General features: G+C 43.6%; 1 protein-coding gene across 1 annotated transcript in view; it reads left to right on the top strand.

The window, feature by feature from the left end:
- LOC116359260 (CUB and sushi domain-containing protein 3-like) overlaps window positions 1-23,282 on the top strand; it is a 547,528-nt gene that overhangs the window by 108,745 nt on the left and 415,501 nt on the right. The window contains 1 exon segment of the mRNA XM_031811826.1: window positions 10,442-10,649. Coding sequence (XP_031667686.1) covers window positions 10,442-10,649 — 208 coding nt within the window.

The following is a 23,282-nucleotide window of genomic DNA, read 5'->3' as shown; positions in this document are numbered from 1 at the left end:
AATAAGAGGTGGGTTGTCAGAAAGCTAGGCTAGGCTAGCTAGGTAGGCTAGCTTGTTAGCAGAGATGATTAAATTACATCTTGGCGATTTACACTCTGAGATGTAATATACTTTCTGTTGTAACCTGGTCCTGCCATCTCTACACTCTAACCACTAGGCTACCCTGCCGCCTATACACTCTAACCACTAGGCTACCCTGCCGCCTATACACTCTAACCACTAGGCTACCCTGCCGCCTCTACACTCTAACCACTAGGCTACCTGTCTCTAACCACTAGGCTACCTGTCTCTAACCACTAGGCTACCTGTCTCTAACCACTAGGCTACCTGTCTCTAACCACTGGGCTACCTGTCTCTAACCACTAGGCTGCCTGTCTCTAACCACTAGGCTACCTGTCTCTAACCACTAGGCTACCTGTCTCTAACCACTAGGCTACCCTGCCCCCTCTACTCTCTAACCACTAGGCTGCCTGCTCTAACCACTAGGCTACCTGTCTCTAACCACTAGGCTACCTGTCTCTAACCACTAGGCTGCCTGCTCTAACCACTAGGCTACCTGTCTCTAACCACTAGGCTACCTGTCTCTAACCACTAGGCTGCCTGCTCTAACCACTAGGCTACACTGCCATCTCTACACTCTAACCACTAGGCTACCCTGCCGCCTATACACTCTAACCACTAGCCTACCCTGCCGCCTCTGCACTCGAACCACTAGGCTACCTGTCTCTAACCACTAGGCTACCTGTCTCTAACCACTAGGCTACCTGGCTCTAACCACTAGGCTACCTGTCTCTAACCACTAGGCTACCTGTCTCTAACCACTAGGCTACCTGTCTCTAACCACTAGGCTACCTGTCTCTAACCACTAGGCTACCTGTCTCTAACCACTAGGCTACCTGTCTCTAACCACTAGGCTGCCTGCTCTAACCACTAGGCTACCTGTCTCTAACCACTAGGCTACCTGTCTCTAACCACTAGGCTGCCTGCTCTTACCACTAGGCTACACTGCCATCTCTACACTCTAACCACTAGGCTACCCTGCCGCCTATACACTCTAACCACTAGGCTACCCTGCCACCTCTACACTCTAACCACTAGGCTACCTGTCTCTAACCACTAGGCTACATGTCTCTAACCACTAGGCTACCTGTCTCTAACCACTAGGCTGCCTGCTCTAACCACTAGGCTACCTGTCTCTAACCACTAGGCTACCTGTCTCTAACCACTAGGCTGCCTGCTCTTACCACTAGGCTACACTGCCATCTCTACACTCTAACCACTAGGCTACCCTGCCGCCTATACACTCTAACCACTAGGCTACCCTGCCGCCTCTACACTCTAACCACTAGGCTACCTGTCTCTAACCACTAGGCTACCTGTCTCTAACCACTAGCCTACCTGTCTCTAACCACTAGGCTACCTGTCTCTAACCACTAGGCTACCTGTCTCTAACCACTAGGCTACCTGTCTCTAACCACTAGTCTACCTGTCTCTAACCACTAGGATAACCTGTCTCTAACCACTAGGCTACCTGTCTCTAACCGCTAGGCTACCCTGCCGCCTATACACTCTAACCACTAGGCTACCCTGCCACCTCTACACTCTAACCACTAGGCTACCCTGCCCCCTCTACACTCTAACCACTAGGCTACCTGTCTCTAACCACTAGGCTACCTGTCTCTAACCACTAGGCTACCTGTCTCTAACCACTAGGCTACCTGTCTCTAACCACTAGGCTACCCTGCCGTCCCATTACATGGTCCACGGAAGAGAAATGAACTCCTATTGCTGGAGACAGTTCTGTTGAGCTGTGATAGACTCACAGGGTCACACCCTGGGGGGGGGGGGGGGGGGAGAGAATCAGCAATACAATGTAAAGTAATATGTGATCATTTTGACATCAAACATACATTTAGATTATATCTTATGTGATAACGCTGCAAATATGGAAAAAGGCCTTCACAGTTTGTTTCCCCAAAGCAAGCGATGATGATGATGATGATGATATTGATGATGATGATGATGATATTGATATTGATGATGATGATGGTGATGATATTGATGATGATGATGACGATGATGATGGTGATGATATTGATATTGATATTGATGATGGTGATGATGATGATGATGATGGTGATGATGATGATGATGATGATAACCCCAGCATACGGGAATAATTTGGTGAAGATGCTGATGTAGAAGCTATCCAAACCAACTGCAGGCAACAGAGCTTACAGTGATTTGTCCCCCCGTTCATTACAACTGGTGAGTAAGAGATGGACTAAAGGAAACACTAAACAAATCATAAACAGTGTGATGGCTGAGATAACTCAACTGTACAGCTTTACTGCATACTACCTGTGGTCTGAAAGAATACTACCTGTGGTCTGAAAGAATACCACCTGGGGTCTGAAAGAATACTACCTGTGGTCTGAAAGAATACTACCTGTGGTCTGAAAGAATACTACCTGTGGTCTGAAAGAATACCACCTGTGGTCTGAAAGAATACTACCTGTGGTCTGAAAGAATATTACCTGTGGTCTGAAAGAATACTACCTGTGGTCTGAAAGAATACTACCTGTGGTCTGAAAGAATACCACCTGTGGTCTGAAAGAATACTACCTGTGGTCTGAAAGAATACTACCTGTGGTCTGAAAGAATACCACCTGTGGTCTGAAAGAATACTACCTGTGTTCTGAAAGAATACTACCTGTGGTCTGAAAGAATACTACCTGTGGTCTGAAAGAATACCACCTGTGGTCTGAAAGAATACCACCTGTGGTCTGAAAGAATACTACCTGTGGTCTGAAAGAATACTACCTGTGGTCTGAAAGAATACTACCTGTGGTCTGAAAGAATACTACCTGTGGTCTGAAAGAATACTACCTGTGGTCTGAAAGAATACCACCTGTGGTCTGAAAGAATACTACCTGTGGTCTGAAAGAATACTACCTGTGGTCTGAAAGAATACTACCTGTGGTCTGAAAGAATACTACCTGTGGTCTGAAAGAATACCACCTGTGGTCTGAAAGAATACTACCTGTGGTCTGAAAGAATACTACCTGTGGTCTGAAAGAATACTACCTGTGGTCTGAAAGAATACTACCTGTGGTCTGAAAGAATACTACCTGTGGTCTGAAAGAATACCTACCTGTGGTCTGAAAGAATACTACCTGTGGTCTGAAAGAATACTACCTGTGGTCTGAAAGAATACTACCTGTGGTCTGAAAGAATACTACCTGTGGTCTGAAAGAATACTACCTGTGGTCTGAAAGAATACTACCTGTGGTCTGAAAGAATACTACCTGTGGTCTGAAAGAATACTACCTGTGGTCTGAAAGAATACTACCTGTGGTCTGAAAGAATACCACCTGTGGTCTGAAAGAATACTACCTGTGGTCTGAAAGAATACTACCTGTGGTCTGAAAGAATACTACCTGTGGTCTGAAAGAATACTACCTGTGGTCTGAAAGAATACTACCTGTGGTCTGAAAGAATACTACCTGTGGTCTGAAAGAATACTACCTGTGGTCTGAAAGAATACTACCTGTGGTCTGAAAGAATACTACCTGTGGTCTGAAAGAATACTACCTGTGGTCTGAAAGAATACCTACCTGTGGTCTGAAAGAATACTACCTGTGTTCTGAAAGAATACTACCTGTGGTCTGAAAGAATACTACCTGTGGTCTGAAAGAATACCACCTGTGGTCTGAAAGAATACCACCTGTGGTCTGAAAGAATACTACCTGTGGTCTGAAAGAATACTACCTGTGGTCTGAAAGAATACTACCTGTGGTCTGAAAGAATACTACCTGTGGTCTGAAAGAATACTACCTGTGGTCTGAAAGAATACCACCTGTGGTCTGAAAGAATACTACCTGTGGTCTGAAAGAATACTACCTGTGGTCTGAAAGAATACTACCTGTGGTCTGAAAGAATACTACCTGTGGTCTGAAAGAATACTACCTGTGGTCTGAAAGAATACCACCTGTGGTCTGAAAGAATACCACCTGTGGTCTGAAAGAATACTACCTGTGGTCTGAAAGAATACTACCTGTGGTCTGAAAGAATACTACCTGTGGTCTGAAAGAATACTACCTGTGGTCTGAAAGAATACTACCTGTGGTCTGAAAGAATACCACCTGTGGTCTGAAAGAATACTACCTGTGGTCTGAAAGAATACCACCTGTGGTCTGAAAGAATACTACCTGTGGTCTGAAAGAATACTACCTGTGGTCTGAAAGAATGCCACCTGTGGTCTGAAAGAATACTACCTGTGGTCTGAAAGAATACTACCTGTGGTCTGAAAGAATACTACCTGTGGTCTGAAAGAATACCACCTGTGGTCTGAAAGAATACTACCTGTGGTCTGAAAGAATACTACCTGTGGTCTGAAAGAATGCCACCTGTGGTCTGAAAGAATACTACCTGTGGTCTGAAAGAATACTACCTGTGGTCTGAAAGAATACTACCTGTGGTCTGAAAGAATACTACCTGTGGTCTGAAAGAATACTACCTGTGGTCTGAAAGAATGCCACCTGTGGTCTGAAAGAATACTACCTGTGGTCTGAAAGAATACTACCTGTGGTCTGAAAGAATACTACCTGTGGTCTGAAAGAATACTACCTGTGGTCTGAAAGAATACTACCTGTGGTCTGAAAGAATACTACCTGTGGTCTGAAAGAATACTACCTGTGGTCTGAAAGAATACCACCTGTGGTCTGAAAGAATACTACCTGTGGTCTGAAAGAATACTACCTGTGGTCTGAAAGAATGCCACCTGTGGTCTGAAAGAATACTACCTGTGGTCTGAAAGAATACTACCTGTGGTCTGAAAGAATACCACCTGGGGTCTGAAAGAATACTACCTGTGGTCTGAAAGAAGCATTTTGAAGCTGAGTTCGGAGTCAAATCAAAGTTTTATTTGTCACATACACATGGTTTAGCAGATGTTAATGGTCACATGGTTAGCAGATGTTAATGGTCACATGGTTAGCAGATGTTAATGGTCACATGGTTAGCAGATGTTAATGGTCACATGGTTAGCAGATGTTAATGGTCACATGGTTAGCAGATGTTAATGGTCACATGGTTAGCAGATGTTAATGGTCACATGGTTAGCAGATGTTAATGCGAGTGTAGCGAAATGCTTGTGCTTCTAGTTCCGACAACGCAGTAATAACCAACGAGTAATCTAACCTAACAATTCCACAGCTACTACCTTATACACACAAGTGTAAAGGGATAAAGAATATGTACATAAAGAATGAGTGAATCGTAGTATGGTATTATCCCTGCTGCTGTGTCTACCAGATGGAGTTCCATCCTCCGGCTGGTTAAAACCGTCACCGATCCGAATCAACAAAGCCTCAATAGTCTACTTGAAGCCCAAGGACACAAGGAGCTCTGTTTATCACCAAGGGAATGGAGACAGCTATTGGAGTTAGTGGACATTTTTTGGACCCGTTTTGTCTAGGCCACTGACCTTACTCAGGGGGATAAAGTTGTGACACTCAGTGCTGCCCTTCCTTGTGCGCTGTCACTCAATTTCCATCTGCAAAGTATTCCCGAGCACAAGCTCGTCACCTTTTCAGTCTAGTAAAAGCACTGTAGCAGTCACTCAAACACCAGATTCCAGGGGGGGGGGTTGTTTGTGAATGTTAGAATGGAGTACTCGGATGAACAGGCAACAAAAACGTCCATTTTGGTGACAATGTAATTTTTTATTTATTTTTTATTTCACCTTTATTTAACCAGGTAGGCTAGTTGAGAACAAGTTCTCATTTGCAACTGCGACCTGGCCAAGATAAAGCATAGCAGTGTGAGCATACAACAAAGAGTTACACATGGAGTAAACAATTAACAAGTCAATAACACAGTAGAAAACGAAGGGGGGGTCTATATACAATGTGTGCAAAAGGCATGAGGAGGTAGGCAAATAATTACAATTTTGCAGATTAACACTGGAGTGATAAAAGATCAGATGGTCATGTACAGGTAGAGATATTGGTGTGCAGAAGAGCAGAAAAGTAAATAAATAAAAACAGTACGGGGATGAGGTAGGTGAAAAGGGTGGGCTATTTACCAATAGACTATGTACAGCTGCAGCGATCGGTTAGCTGCTCAGATAGCTGATGTTTGAAGTTGGTGAGGGAGATAAAAGTCTCCAACTTCAGCGATTTTTGCAATTCGTTCCAGTCACAGGCAGCAGAGTACTGGAACGAAAGGCGGCCAAATGAGGTGTTGGCTTTAGGGATGATCAGTGAGATACACCTGCTGGAGCGCGTGCTACGGATGGGTGTTGCCATCGTGACCAGTGAGCTGAGATAAGGCGGAGCTTTACCTAGCATAGACTTGTAGATGACCTGGAGCCAGTGGGTCTGGCGACGAATATGTAGCGAGGGCCAGCCGACTAGAGCATACAAGTCGCAGTGGTGGGTAGTATAAGGTGCTTTAGTGACAAAACGGATGGCACTGTGATAGACTGCATCCAGTTTGCTGAGTAGAGTGTTGGAAGCCATTTTGTAGATGACATCGCCGAAGTCGAGGATCGGTAGGATAGTCAGTTTTACTAGGGTAAGCTTGGCGGCTTGAGTGAAGGAGGCTTTGTTGCGGAATAGAAAGCCGACTCTTGATTTGATTTTCGATTGGAGATGTTTGATATGAGTCTGGAAGGAGAGTTTGCAGTCTAGCCAGACACCTAGGTACTTATAGACGTCCACATATTCTAGGTCGGAACCATCCAGGGTGGTGATGCTAGTCGGGCATGCAGGTGCAGGCAGCGACCGGTTGAAAAGCATGCATTTGGTTTTACTAGCGTTTAAGAGCAGTTGGAGGCCACGGAAGGAGTGTTGTATGGCATTGAAGCTTGTTTGGAGGTTAGATAGCACAGTGTCCAAAGACGGGCCGAAAGTATATAGAATGGTGTCGTCTGCGTAGAGGTGGATCAGGGAATCGCCCGCAGCAAGAGCAACATCATTGATATACACAGAGAAAAGAGTCGGCCCGAGAATTGAACCCTGTGGCACCCCCATAGAGACTGCCAGAGGACCGGACAGCATGCCCTCCGATTTGACACACTGAACTCTGTCTGCAAAGTAATTGGTGAACCAGGCAAGGCAGTCATCCGAAAAACCGAGGCTACTGAGTCTGCCGATAAGAATATGGTGATTGACAGAGTCGAAAGCCTTGGCGAGGTCGATGAAGACGGCTGCACAGTACTGTCTTTTATCGATGGCGGTTATGATGTCGTTTAGTACCTTGAGTGTGGCTGAGGTGCACCCATGACCGGCTCGGAAACCAGATTGCACAGCGGAGAAGGTACGGTGGGATTCGAGATGGTCAGTGACCTGTTTGTTGACTTGGCTTTCGAAGACCTTGGATAGGCAGGGCAGGATGGATATAGGTCTGTAACAGTTTGGGTCCAGGGTGTCTCCCCCTTTGAAGAGGGGGATGACTGCGGCAGCTTTCCAATCCTTGGGGATCTCAGACGAGATGAAAGAGAGGTTGAACAGGCTGGTAATAGGGGTTGCGACAATGGTGGCAGATAGTTTCAGAAATAGAGGGTCCAGATTGTCAAGCCCAGCTGATTTGTACGGGTCCAGGTTTTGCAGCTCTTTCAGAACATCTGCTATCTGGATTTGGGTAAAGGAGAACCTGGAGAGGCTTGGGCGAGGAGCTGCGGGGGGGGCGGAGCTGTTGGCCGAGGTTGAAGTAGCCAGGCGGAAGGCATGGCCAGCCGTTGAGAAATGCTTATTGAAGTAATACATAATGAGCTGCGCTGCTGGATCCATCTGTCTGCCTGTTCTGACTTGATCGTGATGTCCTCATGACCACGTGAATATAAAACTGAATTGAAGGACAGTCTGATTGGTACAGGGGTACAATACATTGCAACAAGCAATACTTTCTATGTCACTTGCAATTCAAAATAATGATTCGTTTTTTTCATGTATAATGTTTACTGTTATATTCTTGATTATATACATTATTTTATACATTATTTTTTTTCTCCAGACCTTGTTTTGTCTGAGGAAAGTCACCGTTACGCAGAGCAGTAGTGGAGAAGAAGAGCACCTGGTGAAACCTCCAGAATGTTCTCTGACTACCGCAGCAAGAAGAAAAAAGAGACATAAAGTCTTCAGAGCAGAGATTCTTCACTACATTGAAGTATCTTCTGATGGAAATGAAGTTGATTTGCTTGGACTTTTTTTTTTGGGGGGGGGGGTCCATGCAAAATACTTTTCAAGGCTCAAGCAGGTAGCAATGACATTGTTGGTTGTGCCAGCCTCCAGCACCCCCAGTGGGGAGAGTGTTTAGTCATGGAGGCCTCCATCATGTGCCCTCATCGTGCCGGGCTCAGTGCAGGAACGCTGACAAACTTGATCTTTCTGAAATGTCACCTGTCCGCAACATAAATGTTCTCTGTCTAAAGGGGGCCACAGGATGTAATTTACTACTTGTTACAGGAGATTATATTTCTGTTAAAGTGTCCAGGTCAGGAAGTGTATTTTATGGATAAAAGGTCATTACATTTGATATTTTTATAGGACACTTTAGTAGTGCAGTTATTGAATAGTTGTCAGTCATTTTGGTTTACATTCATGCTTGTCATTTATCTTCCCTCACCTACAGATTTTCTGTTTGTGTGATTGAATGAAGTGAAATATAGACAATGTCTGCCACAAAATATCCTTTAAAATGTTACATTAGATTGTTTTTTAAATATCCTGAACAATTACTTTTATCAATGTAAACTGTCTACATTTTAAAAGGAAATGTATTTTGATTGAAAGAGTGCCTGATGTGCTTTCTTTCATACAAGAGTCTCTTCAAATAATTTACATGGTTTATGGACTTAACCCACAGCAGGCAGAAAGCCATTGCTAAAAGGGACTTGAGACTTGACTTAGACTTGGCCCTAAAAGACTTGAGACTTGACTTAGACTTGGCCCTAAAAGACTTGAGACTTGACTTAGACTTGGCCCTAAAAGACTTGAGACTTGACTTAGACTTGGCCCTAAAAGACTTGAGACTTGACTTAGACTTGGCCCTAAAAGACTTGAGACTTGACTTAGACTTGGCCCTAAAAGACTTGAGACTTGACTTAGACTTGGCCCTAAAATACTTGACTTGGACTCTACCTCAAAGACTTGTGAACATCTCTGGTGGTACGTTATAAAGGCCTCATCATAGTGTGGCTCAGATGCTGTGTTCTTCAAGCGCCCGCTCGCTTATTGAGGCCAAGAACATAAAGATGTCATTCCAATATACTAGACTATCACTTAGAACGCGTGGCCAACACCGGAACCCAGATGCTTCATTCTATGTGGCATGTTAATGTAGAATCTAGATATTGGACCAGAATGGTTTTGGAATCTGTTGTGGTTGTCTGAGTCTTCTGACGAACCAAAGGTTTCTGAACCCCTCAGACAGAAAGGAGAAGAGCAGACAGGGGGCTTTGGAACACAGCCAATTGATCCTGTAAATCCGGATACCTTGGACTCTTATCCATGCTGTCATATCCATACTAGCTAGCATACAACTTGGAATACATACAGTATAGCCGAATACATGGCTTCATTCTTAGTATTATTCTAGTCTACATATTGGAACAGAGCCAACATATTAATTGATATTAAACATACAGTGGGGGAAAAAAAGTATTTAGTCAGCCACCAATTGTGCAAGTTCTCCCACTTAAAAAGATGAGAGAGGCCTGTAATTTTCATCATAGATACACTTCAACTATGGCAGACAAAATGAGAGAGAAAAAAATCCAGAAAATCACATTATAGGATTTTTTATGAATTTATTTGCAAATTATGGTGGAAAATAAGTATTTACTTTTTTGCCCCACTGTGTTCTTCTCTTTGTTTGACAGCTGAGCAGTGACGCAAAGTACTTCAGTAAACATACTTGAAGTACTTTTACTTTACTACATTATTAAAGAGAATAATACCTACATACATTATCCCCGACATCCCAAAAGTACTCATTACATTTGGAATGTTTAGCAGAATAGGAAAATGGTCCTGGTCACACACTTATCAAGAGAACATCCCTGGTCATCTCTATTGCCTCAGATCTGACAGATTTTTACTAAACACACATGCTTTGTTTGTAAATGATGTCTGAGTGTTGGACTGTTCCCCTTGCTCTCTGTAAAACATTTAAATTGTGCCGTCTGTTTTGTTTAATATAATATAAGCACTTTGACATTTTTTATTTATACTTTTACTTTAGATACTTAAGTGACTTTCACTTTAGATACTTAAGTGACTTTCACTTTAGATACTTAAGTGACTTTTACTTTAGATACTTAAGTGACATTCACTTTTTTACTTGAGTCATTTTTCATAAAGCTATTTTACTTTTAATCATGTATGACAATTGGGAACTCTCCCCCCCCCCCCCCCCCCCTCCCACACCACCGCAGCTGAGAACACGTGTGGCGGGACGTTGAGAGGGTCCAGTGGGATCATCTCCAGCCCTGAATACCTCAGTGATCTGTCCAACGCTGGGGAATGTAAGTGGACGGTGCTGGCTGACCCTGGAGACACCATCTCACTGGTGTTCACTGACTTCCAGATAGAGGACAAACACGGCTCTCTGGAGATAGAAGGATCAGAGCCGCCCAGTATCTGGTGAGTGGATTGTTTATGTTTTTTTAAATTTAATAACACTTTTAAACTAAAGCCAACTGATGGAATAATAATAATTATAATTAGGTGAGTTTTTATATTTGTCCTGTTTCACACATATATACAAGCGTGTTTTATTCTCGTGAAATGGAAATGGGATTTTTTGTTGTTGTTGCATATTCCAATTCCCCTGTGAGACACCCTCGGAGAGTTGGGGTCACGGTCAGGGGTCTGCCGTTGTCAACGGCTACCCTGGAGAAATGTAGGGTTAAGTGCCTTGCTCAAGGGCACGTCGACAGATCTCTTCACTTTGGTTATACCTATAATGTGTTTGAGAAACACAACTGTCTGGAGATAGAAATATCAGAGTCACACAGTATTATTATCTGACCCTGCTGGTCATCTATGAACAATTGAACATCTTGGCCATGTTCTGTTATAATCTCCAACCGGCACAGCCAGAAGAGGACTGGCCACCCCTCAGAGCCTGGTTCCTCTCTAGGTTTATAATCTCCACCCGGCACAGCCAGAAGAGGACTGGCCACCCCTCAGAGCCTGGTTCCTCTCTAGGTTTATAATCTCCACCCGGCACAGCCAGAAGAGGACTGGCCACCCTTCAGAGCCTGGTTCCTCTCTAGGTTTATAATCTCCACCCAGCACAGCCAGAAGAGGACTGGCCACCCCTCATAGCCTGGTTCTTCTCTAGGTTTCTTCCTAGGTTCTGGCCTTTCTAGGGAGTTTTTCCTAGCCACCGTGCTTCTACACCTGCATTGCTTGCTGTTTGCAGGTTTTAGGCTGGTGTTTCTGTACAGCACTTTGTGACATCAGCTGATGTAAGAAGGGCTTTATAAATACATTTGAATTTGATTGAGAGTATCTGGTGAGTCGGGATTCCTGAATATCTGCAGTACCAGTCAAAAGTTTGGGCACACCTACTCATTCCAGGGTTGTTCTTTCTTTATACTATTTTCTACATTGTAGAATAATAGTGAAGACATTAAAACTATGAAATAACACACATGGAAATCATGTAGTAACCAACACATTTTAGTTGTTGTATATTTGAGATTCTTAAAAGCAGCCACAGTTTGCCTTGATGACAGTTTTGCACACTCTTGGCATTCTCTCTGAGAAATACAGGTTCGCTCTATCCAATCACAACAACAGGATCAACGTAAAGCCCGCCTTTCTCTTAACCGACAGCCAGTTATATGGACCACGTAGAACCTGGGACAGGACTGACATGAGAAAGATCCTGGCAACACAACGGTTCTTCTTCTTCTTTAGATCACGGAAAATTACAACAACAAAAAAATGCTCTGATCATAAATCAGATTCAGATAATTGTCCGTATTCGTAACGATACTCATTTTGTCCGACTACTAGGCACACCCCACTACAGACGGTTTTGTGAGAAGACCGTTTTTTTCGGAATGGCGACATAGGAGGATATGAAGGGCGACATAAGAGGATATGAAGGGCGACATAGAAGGATATAGTGGATTGAGACACAGCCCATGCAAACAAACAGATATCTCTAGTTTTAATAGATATCTCTAGTTTTAATAGATATCTCTAGTTTTAATAGATATCTCTAGTTTTAATAGATATCTCTAGTTTTAATAGATATCTCTAGTTTTAACAGATATCTCTAGTTTTAATAGATATCTCTAGTTTTAATAGATATCTCTAGTTTTAACAGATATCTCTAGTTTTAATAGATATCTCTAGTTTTAATAGATATCTCTAGTTTAAACAGATATCTCTAGTTTTAATAGATATCTCTAGTTTTAACAGATATCTCTAGTTTTAACAGATATCTCTAGTTTTAACAGATATCTCTAGTTTTACCAGATATCTCTAGTTTTAACAGATATCTCACTTAAACTGATGGATTTTAATGGAGATCTTTTATTATGTCACTTAGATTGATGCACTGGTGCGTCAATAGACTCTAGGAGTATAATTGTATGAGTCCCTTTCCTATGGTACTGCAGCCAATGCACCAATGTACCAAGGTACCAATGTACCATCTACAGTTTACAGTCCCTTTTCCAGGTAACAGGTAACTCTCAGCATTTAAGTTATTGCCTGCCCAGTCCCCAAGCCCTAGACCTTTCCTCTCTAAGTTATAACCTGCCCAGTCCCCAAGCCCTAGACCTTTCCTCTCTAAGTTATAACCCTACCCAGTCCCCAGTCCCCAAGCCCTAGACCTTTCCACTCTAAGTTATAACCCTACCCAGTCCCCAGTCCCCAAACCCTAGACCTTTCCTCTCTAAGTTATAACCCTACCCAGTCCCCAAGCCCTAGACCTTTCCTCTCTAAGTTATAACCCTACCCAGTCCCCAAGCACTAGACCTTTCCACTCTAAGTTATAACCCTACCCAGTCCCCAGTCCCCAAGCCCTAGACCTTTCCTCTCTAAGTTATAACCCTAGCCAGTCCCCAAGGCCTAGACCTTTCCTCTCTAAGTTATAACCCTACCCAGTCCCCAAGCCCTAGACCTTTCCTCTCTAAGTTATAACCTAGCCAGTCCCCAAGCCCTAGACCTTTCCTCTCTAAGTTATAACCCTAGCCAGTCCCCAAGCCCTAGACCTTTCCTCTCTACGTTATTACCTACCCAGTCCCCAAGCCCTAGACCTTTCCTCTCTATGTTATTACCTACCCAGTCCCCAGTCCTAAAGCCCTAGACCTTTCCTCTCTATGTTATAACCCTACCCAGTCCCCAAGCCCTAGACCTTTCCTCTCTAAGTTATTACCTAACCAGTCCCCAAGCCCTAGACCTTTCCTCTCTAAGTTATAACCCTACCCAGTCCCCAAGCCCTAGACCTTTCCTCTCTAAGTTATAACCCTACCCAGTCCCTAGTCCCCAAGCCCTAGACCTTTCCTCTCTATGTTATAACCCTACCCAGTCCCCAAGCCCTAGACCTTTCCTCTCTAAGTTATAACCCTACCCAGTCCCCAAGCCCTAGACCTTTCCTCTCTAAGTTATAACCCTACCCAGTCCCCAGTCCCCAAGCCCTAGACCTTTCCTCTCTAAGTTATAACCTACCCAGTCCCTAAGCCCTAGACCTTTCCTCTCTAAGTTATAACCTACCCAGTCCCCAAGCCCTAGACCTTTCCTCTCTAAGTTATAACCTACCCAGTCCCCAAGCCCTAGTCCTTTACTCTCTAAGTTATTGCCTACCCAGTCCCCAGTCCCCAAGCCCTAGAACTTTCCTCTCTAAGTTATTACCTACCCAGTCCCCAAGCCCTAGACCTTTCCTCTCTAAGTTATAACCTACCCAGTCCCCAGTCCCCAAGCCCTAGACCTTTCCTCTCTATGTTATAACCCTACCCAGTCCCCAAGCCCTAGACCTTTCCTCTCTAAGTTATTATCAAATCAAATCAAATCAAATCAAATCAAATTTATTTATATAGCCCTTCGTACATCAGCTGATATCTCAAAGTGCTGTACAGAAACCCAGCCTAAAACCCCAAACAGCAAGCAATGCAGGTGTAGAAGCACGGTGGCTAGGAAAAACTCCCTAGAAAGGCCAATACCTAGGAAGAAACCTAGAGAGGAACCAGGCTATGTGGGGTGGCCAGTCCTCTTCTGGCTGTGCCGGGTGGAGATTATAACAGAACATGGCCAAGATGTTCAAATGTTCATAAATGACCAGCATGGTCGAATAATAATAAGGCAGAACAGTTGAAACTGGAGCAGCAGCATGGCCAGGTGGACTGGGGACAGCAAGGAGTCATCATGTCAGGTAGTCCTGGGGCATGGTCCTAGGGCTCAGGTCCTCCGAGAGAGAGAAAGAAAGAGAGAAGGAGAGAATTAGAGAACGCACACTTAGATTCACACAGGACACCGAATAGGACAGGAGAAGTACTCCAGATATAACAAACTGACCCCAGCCCCCCGACACATAAACTACTGCAGCATAAATACTGGAGGCTGAGACAGGAGGGGTCAGGAGACACTGTGGCCCCATCCGAGGACACCCCCGGACAGGGCCAAACAGGAAGGATATAACCCCACCCACTTTGCCAAAGCACAGCCCCCACACCACTAGAGGGATATCTTCAACCACCAACTTACCATCCTGAGACAAGGCTGAGTATAGCCCACAAAGATCTCCGCCACGGCACAACCCAAGGGGGGGGGGGCGCCAACCCAGACAGGATGACCACAACAGTGAATCAACCCACTCAGGTGACGCACCCCCTCCAGGGACGGCATGAGAGAGCCCCAGCAAGCCAGTGACTCAGCCCCTGTAATAGGGTTAGAGGCAGAGAATCCCAGTGGAAAGAGGGGAACCGGCCAGGCAGAGACAGCAAGGGCGGTTCGTTGCTCCAGAGCCTTTCCGTTCACCTTCCCACTCCTGGGCCAGACTACACTCAATCATATGACCCACTGAAGAGATGAGTCTAACCAGTCCCCAGTCCCCAAGCCCTAGACCTTTCCTCTCTAAGTTCTAACGTACCCAGTCCCCAAGCCCTAGACCTTGAAGAGTTCAGTGTGCAGCCAGGAATGCAGACATTTCCGAGTGGCTCAGTAATTCCCTATCTAGTGCGCTACTTTTGACCAAGGCTCCCTGTAAAGGGGTTAAAGTGCCAGTTGGGACGCGGTCGTTGAGTGTCTCAGTAACTCCCTATCTAGTGCGCTACTTTTGACCAAGGCTCCCTGTAAAGGGGTTTAAAGTGCCAGTTGGGACGCGGTCGTTGAGTGTCTCAGTAACTCCCTATCTAGTGCGCTACTTTTGACCAAGGCTCCCTGTAAAGGGGTTTAAAGTGCCAGTTGGGACGCGGTCGTTGAGTGTCTCAGTAACTCCCTATCTAGTGCGCTACTTTTGACCAAGGCTCCCTGTAAAGGGGTTTAAAGTGCCAGTTGGGACGCGGTCGTTGAGTGTCTCAGTAACTCCCTATCTAGTGCGCTACTTTTGACCAAGGCTCCCTGTAAAGGGGTTTAAAGTGCCAGTTGGGACGCGGTCGTTGAGTGTCTCAGTAACTCCCTATCTAGTGCGCTACTTTTGACCAAGGCTCCCTGTAAAGGGGTTTAAAGTGCCAGTTGGGACGCGGTCATTGAGTGTCTCAGTAACTCCCTATCTAGTGCGCTACTTTTGACCAAGGCTCCCTGTAAAGGGGGTTAAAGTGCCAGTTGGGACGCGGTCGTTGAGTGTCTCAGTAACTGAATGCTTTTTTTTTCATTCTTCCTACAATATTTGTGTCATTTAGATTTCAGTAAAATGGCTCAGTGTGCAGAAAAGGTCACGTTATGTGAAATCAATTACCTTCTAAACTCCCAGAGGAACACCCTATTTCTTCCACTGACAGGATGGATTAGAAAAGCTCTTAGTATTTTTGAATTCACAAAGTCATTTTCACGGACTGTCGAGATCGAGGGAAATGTTGTACATATGTGACTCAACACCTGGATTCGGTCTTATGTGGCAACATTTTAATTATTATTATTGTTTTCTTTACATTGGATAAAAGTAGAGACTGAGAGCTACAAAATGGTGTATCATACAGTACAGTTGAGGAACAATGGGAAAGTAATTCTGCTCTGAAAGTTGATACACTTGTAAACTCACGTTGGAGAAAATGGTCTTTGAATGATCTGGTACCTAATAGAGAGCTATCCTTTGTCTACACCCATTCAGCATTGTTCACGCCCTCTTAAGCCTTTAGCCCCACCCATTCAGCATTGTTCACACCCTCTTAAGCCTTTAGCCTCACCCATTCAGCATTGTTCATGCCCTCTTAAGCCTTTAGCCCCACCCATTCAGCATTGTTCACACCCTCTTAAGCCTTTAGCCCCACCCATTTAGCATCGTTCACACCCTCCTACGCCTTTAGCCCCACCCATTTAGCATTGTTCACACCATCTTAAACCTTTAGCCCCACCCATTCAGCATTGTTCACGCCCTCTTAATCCTTTAGTCCCACCCATTCAGCATTGTCCACGCCCTCTTAATACTTTAGCCCCACCCATTTAGCATTGTTCACACCGTCTTAAGCCTTTAGCCCCACCCATCTCTTTAAGGATTCACATGAGGTCATGTGATAAAGATTTAAAGTGGTAGTAGCCTACAATAAGGAAAAATTCCAGGTCAACAGAAAGTGTCCAGATAAATATATGTTATAAATATTAGATGATGCTTTCCCAGATACACTTGTCTAAATTGATGGGTCATGTGGAATAAATGCTATAACCCCGAGCCACATCCAGTGGTGAAAAAAATAATACATTGTCATACTTGAGTAAAAGTATAAATCATTTAAATTCCTTATATTAAACCAGACGGCACAAAAAAAAAAATTATATTGACGGATAGCCTGGGGCACAATGTACTTAAATATCAAAAGTAAAAATAAACAATTTCAACTTACTGATATTAAGCAAATCAGATGGCGTAATTGAATGATTTAAAAAAATTGATGGGTAGCCAGGGGCAACACTCCAACACTCAGACATCATTTACCTACAAAGGATTTGTGTTTAGTGAGTCCTCCAGATCAGAGGCAGTAGAGGTGACCGGGGATGTTCTCTGTTTAGTGAGTCCTCCAGGTCAGAGGCAGTAGGGATGACCAGGGATGTTCTCTGTTTAGTGAGTCCTCCAGATCAGAGGCAGTAGGGATGACCAGGGATGTTCTCTGTTTAGTGAGTCCTCCAGATCAGAGGCAGTAGGGATGACCAGGGATGTTCTCTGTTTAGTGAGTCCACCAGGTCAGAGGCAGTAGGGATGACCAGGGATGTTCTCTGTTTAGTGAGTCCTCCAGATCAGAGACAGTAGGGATGACCAGGGATGTTCTCTGTTTAGTGAGTCCTCCAGATCAGAGACAGTAGGGACGACCAGGGATGTTCTCTGTTTAGTGAGTCCTCCAGATCAGAGCCAGTAGGGACGACCAGGGATGTTCTCTGTTTAGTGAGTCCTCCAGATCAGAGGCAGTAGGGATGACAAGGGATGTTCTCTGTTTAGTGAGTCCACCAGGTCAGAGGCAGTAGGGATTGACCAGGGATGTTCTCTGTTTAGTGAGTCCTCCAGATCAGAGCCAGTAGGGACGACCAGGGATGTTCTCTGTTTAGTGAGTCCTCCAGATCAGAGGCAGTAGGGATGGACCAGGGATGTTCTCTGTTTAGTGAGTCCACCAGGTCAGAGGCAGTAGGGATGACCAGGGATGTTCTCTGTTTAGTGAGTCCTCCAGATCAGAGGCAGTAGGGATGACCAGGGATGTTCTCTGTTTAGTGAGTCCTCCAGATCAGAGGCAGTAGGGATGACCAGGGATGTTCTCTGTTTAGTGAGTCCTCCAGATCAGAGGCAGTAGGGATGACCGGGGATGTTCTCTGTTTAGTGAGTCCTCCAGGTCAGAGGCAGTAGGGATGACCAGGGATGTTCTCTGTTTAGTGAGTCCCCCAGATCAGAGACAGTAGAGATGACAAGGGATGTTCTCTGTTTAGTGAGTCCTCCAGATCAGAGACAGTAGGGACGACCAGGGATGTTCTCTGTTTAGTGAGTCCTCCAGATCAGAGACAGTAGGGAGGACCAGGGATGTTCTCTGTTTAGTGAGTCCTCCAGATCAGAGACAGTAGGGACGACCAGGGATGTTCTCTGTTTAGTGAGTCCTCCAGATCAGAGCCAGTAGGGACGACCAGGGATGTTCTCTGTTTAGTGAGTCCTCCAGATCAGAGGCAGTAGGGATGACCAGGGATGTTCTCTGTTTAGTGAGTCCACCAGGTCAGAGGCAGTAGGGATGACCAGGGATGTTCTCTGTTTAGTGAGTCCTCCAGATCAGAGCCAGTAGGGACGACCAGGGATGTTCTCTGTTTAGTGAGTCCTCCAGATCAGAGGCAGTAGGGATGGACCAGGGATGTTCTCTGTTTAGTGAGTCCTCCAGATCAGAGCCAGTAGGGACGACCAGGGATGTTCTCTGTTTAGTGAGTCCTCCAGATCAGAGCCAGTAGGGACGACCAGGGATGTTCTCTGTTTAGTGAGTCCTCCAGATCAGAGGCAGTAGGGATGACAAGGGATGTTCTCTGTTTAGTGAGTCCACCAGGTCAGAGGCAGTAGGGATGACCAGGGATGTTCTCTGTTTAGTGAGTCCTCCAGATCAGAGCCAGTAGGGACGACCAGGGATGTTCTCTGTTTAGTGAGTCCTCCAGATCAGAGGCAGTAGGGATGGACCAGGGATGTTCTCTGTTTAGTGAGTCCACCAGGTCAGAGGCAGTAGGGATGACCAGGGATGTTCTCTGTTTAGTGAGTTCTCCAGATCAGAGGCAGTAGGGATGACCAGGGATGTTCTCTGTTTAGTGAGTCCCCCAGATCAGAGACAGTAGAGATGACAAGGGATGTTCTCTGTTTAGTGAGTCCTCCAGATCAGAGACAGTAGGGACGACCAGGGATGTTCTCTGTTTAGTGAGTCCTCCAGATCAGAGGCAGTAGGGATGACCAGGGATGTTCTCTGTTTAGTGAGTCCTCCAGATCAGAGGCAGTAGGGATGACCAGGGATGTTCTCTGTTTAGTGAGTCCTCCAGATCAGATGCAGTAGAGGTGACCAGGGATGTTCTCTGTTTAGTGAGTCCTCCAGATCAGAGGCAGCAGGGATGACCAGGGATGTTCTCTGTTTAGTGAGTCCCCCAGATCAGAGACAGTAGAGATGACAAGGGATGTTCTCTGTTTAGTGAGTCCTCCAGATCAGAGACAGTAGGGACGACCAGGGATGTTCTCTGTTTAGTGAGTCCTCCAGATCAGAGACAGTAGGGACGACCAGGGATGTTCTCTGTTTAGTGAGTCCTCCAGATCAGAGCCAGTAGGGACGACCAGGGATGTTCTCTGTTTAGTGAGTCCTCCAGATCAGAGGCAGTAGGGATGACAAGGGATGTTCTCTGTTTAGTGAGTCCTCCAGATCAGAGACAGTAGGGACGACCAGGGATGTTCTCTGTTTAGTGAGTCCTCCAGATCAGAGACAGTAGGGACGACCAGGGATGTTCTCTGTTTAGTGAGTCCTCCAGATCAGAGCCAGTAGGGACGACCAGGGATGTTCTCTGTTTAGTGAGTCCTCCAGATCAGAGGCAGTAGGGATGACCAGGGATGTTCTCTGTTTAGTGAGTCCACCAGGTCAGAGGCAGTAGGGATGACCAGGGATGTTCTCTGTTTAGTGAGTCCTCCAGATCAGAGCCAGTAGGGACGACCAGGGATGTTCTCTGTTTAGTGAGTCCTCCAGATCAGAGGCAGTAGGGATGGACCAGGGATGTTCTCTGTTTAGTGAGTCCTCCAGATCAGAGCCAGTAGGGACGACCAGGGATGTTCTCTGTTTAGTGAGTCCTCCAGATCAGAGACAGTAGGGACGACCAGGGATGTTCTCTGTTTAGTGAGTCCTCCAGATCAGAGCCAGTAGGGACGACCAGGGAGTGACCACACTCTTGATAAGTGTTTGAATTAGACAATTTTCCTGGTCAAAATGTAACGTCGTACTTTTGAGTGTTAAAGAAAATGTACGGAGTAAAAAGTACATTACTTTCTTTACGAATGTAGTGAGGTAAAATATGTCAAAAATATAAATAGTAAAGAATTGTAACAAATAACAACAAGACTGAAGTACTTTAAAGTATTTTACACCTCTGCCCAAATGTCTACTTGATATACTGTTACACACACACTTACATTAGCATACTTGATATACTGATACACACACACTTACATTAGCATACTTGATATACTGTTACACACATACTTACATTAGCATACTTGATATACTGATACACACACACTTACATTAGCATACTTGATATACTGTTACACACATACTTACATTAGCATACTTGATATACTGATACACACACACTTACATTAGCATACTTGATATACTGATACACACACACTTACATTAGCATACTTGATATACTGATACACACACACTTACAATAGCATACTTGATATACTGATACACACACACTTACAATAGCATACTTGATATACTGATACACACACACTTACATTAGCATACTTGATATACTGATACACACACACTTACATTAGCATACTTGATATACTGATACACACACACTTACAATAGCATACTTGATATACTGATACACACACACTTACATTAGCATACCTGATATACTGATACACACACACTTACACTAGCATACTTGATATACTGATACACACACACGTACATTAGCATACTTGATATACTGATACACACACACTTACATTAGCATACTTGATATACTGTTACACACACACTTACATTAGCATACACACACACTTACATCAGCATACTTGATATACTGTTACACACACTTACAATAGCATACTTGATATACTGATACACACACACTTACATTAGCATACTTGATATACTGATACACACATACTTACATTAGCATACTTTATATACTGTTACACACACTGACGTAAGCATACTTGATATTTATTTATTTATTTATTTACCTTTATTTAACCAGGTAGGCAAGTTGAGAACAAGTTCTCATTTACAATTGCGACCTGGCCAAGATAAAGCAAAGCAGTTCGACAGATAAAATGACACAGAGTTACACATGAAGTAAAAACAAACATACAGTCAATAATGCAGTATAAACAAGTCTATATACAATGTGAGCAAATGAGGTGAGAAGGGAGGTAAAGGCAAAAAAGGCCATGATGGCAAAGTAAATACAATATAGCAAGTATATATAGCAATATAGCAATATACTGATACACACACACTTACATTAGCATACTTGATATACTGATACACACACACTTACAATAGCATACTTGATATACTGTTACACACACTTACATTAGCATACTGTTACACACCCACTTACATTAGCATACTTGATATACTGATACACACACACTTACATTAGCATACTTGATATACTGTTACACACACACACTTACATTAGCATACTGTTACACACACACTTACAGAAGTATACTTGATATACTGTTACACACACCTACATTAGCATACTTGAAATACGGTTACACACACCCTTACATTAGCATACTTGATATACTGTTACACAAACACTTACATTAGCATACTTGATATACTGATACACACACACTTACATTAGCATACTTGATATACTGTTACACACACACTTACATTAGCATACTTAATATACTGATACACACACACTTACATTAGCATACTTGATATACTGATACACACACTTACATTAGCATACTTGATATACTGATACACACACACTTACATTAGCATACTGTTACACGCACACTTACATTGGCATACTTGATATACTGATACACACAGACTAACATTAGCATACTTGATATACTGATACACACAGACTTACATTAGCATACTTGATATACTGATACACACACTTACATTGGCATACTGTTACACACACACTTACATTAGCATACTTGATATACTGATACACACAGACTTCCATTAGCATACTTTATATACTGTTACACACACACTTTCATTAGCATACTGTTACACACACACTTACCATGCATACTTGATATACTGTTACACACACTTACATTAGCATACTGTTACACACCCACTTACATTAGCATACTTGATATACTGATACACACACACTTACATTAGCATACTTGATATACTGTTACACACACACACTTACATTAGCATACTGTTACACACACACTTACATTAGCATACTTGATATACTGTTACACACACTTACATTAGCATACTTGAAATATGGTTACACACACTTACACAAGCATACTTGATGTACTGATACACACAGACTTACATTAGCATACTGTTACACACACACTTACATTAGCATGCCTGATATACTGTTACACACACTTACATCAGCATACTTGATATACTGATACACACACACTTACATTAGCATACTTGATATAATGATACACACAGACTTACATTAGCATACTTTATATATTGTTACACACACACTTACATTAGCATACTGTTACACACACACTTACAAAGCATACTTGATATACTGATACACACACACTTACATTAGCATACTTGATATACTGATACACACACACTTACATTAGCATACTGTTACACACACACTTACATTAGCATACTTGATATGCTGTTACACACACACTTACATTAGCATACTTGATATACTGATACACACATACTTACATTAGCATACTTTATATACTGTTACACACACTGACGTAAGCATACTTGATATTTATTTATTTATTTACCTTTATTTAACCAGGTAGGCAAGTTGAGAACAAGTTCTCATTTACAATTGCGACCTGGCCAAGATAAAGCAAAGCAGTTCGACAGATAAAACGACACAGAGTTACACATGAAGTAAAAACAAACATACAGTCAATAATGCAGTATAAACAAGTCTATATACAATGTGAGCAAATGAGGTGAGAAGGGAGGTAAAGGCAAAAAAGGCCATGATGGCAAAGTAAATACAATATAGCAAGTATATATAGCAATATAGCAATATACTGATACACACACACTTACATTAGCATACTTGATATACTGATACACACACACTTACAATAGCATACTTGATATACTGTTACACACCACACTTACATTAGTATACTTGATATACTGTTACACACAGACTTACATTAGCATACTTTATATACTGATACACACAGACTTACAT

The sequence above is a fragment of the Oncorhynchus kisutch genome, unplaced genomic scaffold (genome assembly GCF_002021735.2).
Source record: "Oncorhynchus kisutch isolate 150728-3 unplaced genomic scaffold, Okis_V2 Okis02a-Okis13b_hom, whole genome shotgun sequence".
Taxonomy (NCBI): domain Eukaryota; kingdom Metazoa; phylum Chordata; class Actinopteri; order Salmoniformes; family Salmonidae; genus Oncorhynchus; species Oncorhynchus kisutch.
The sequence above is the reverse complement of the archived record's forward strand: the minus strand, read 5'-3'. Positions and strand labels throughout refer to the sequence as shown.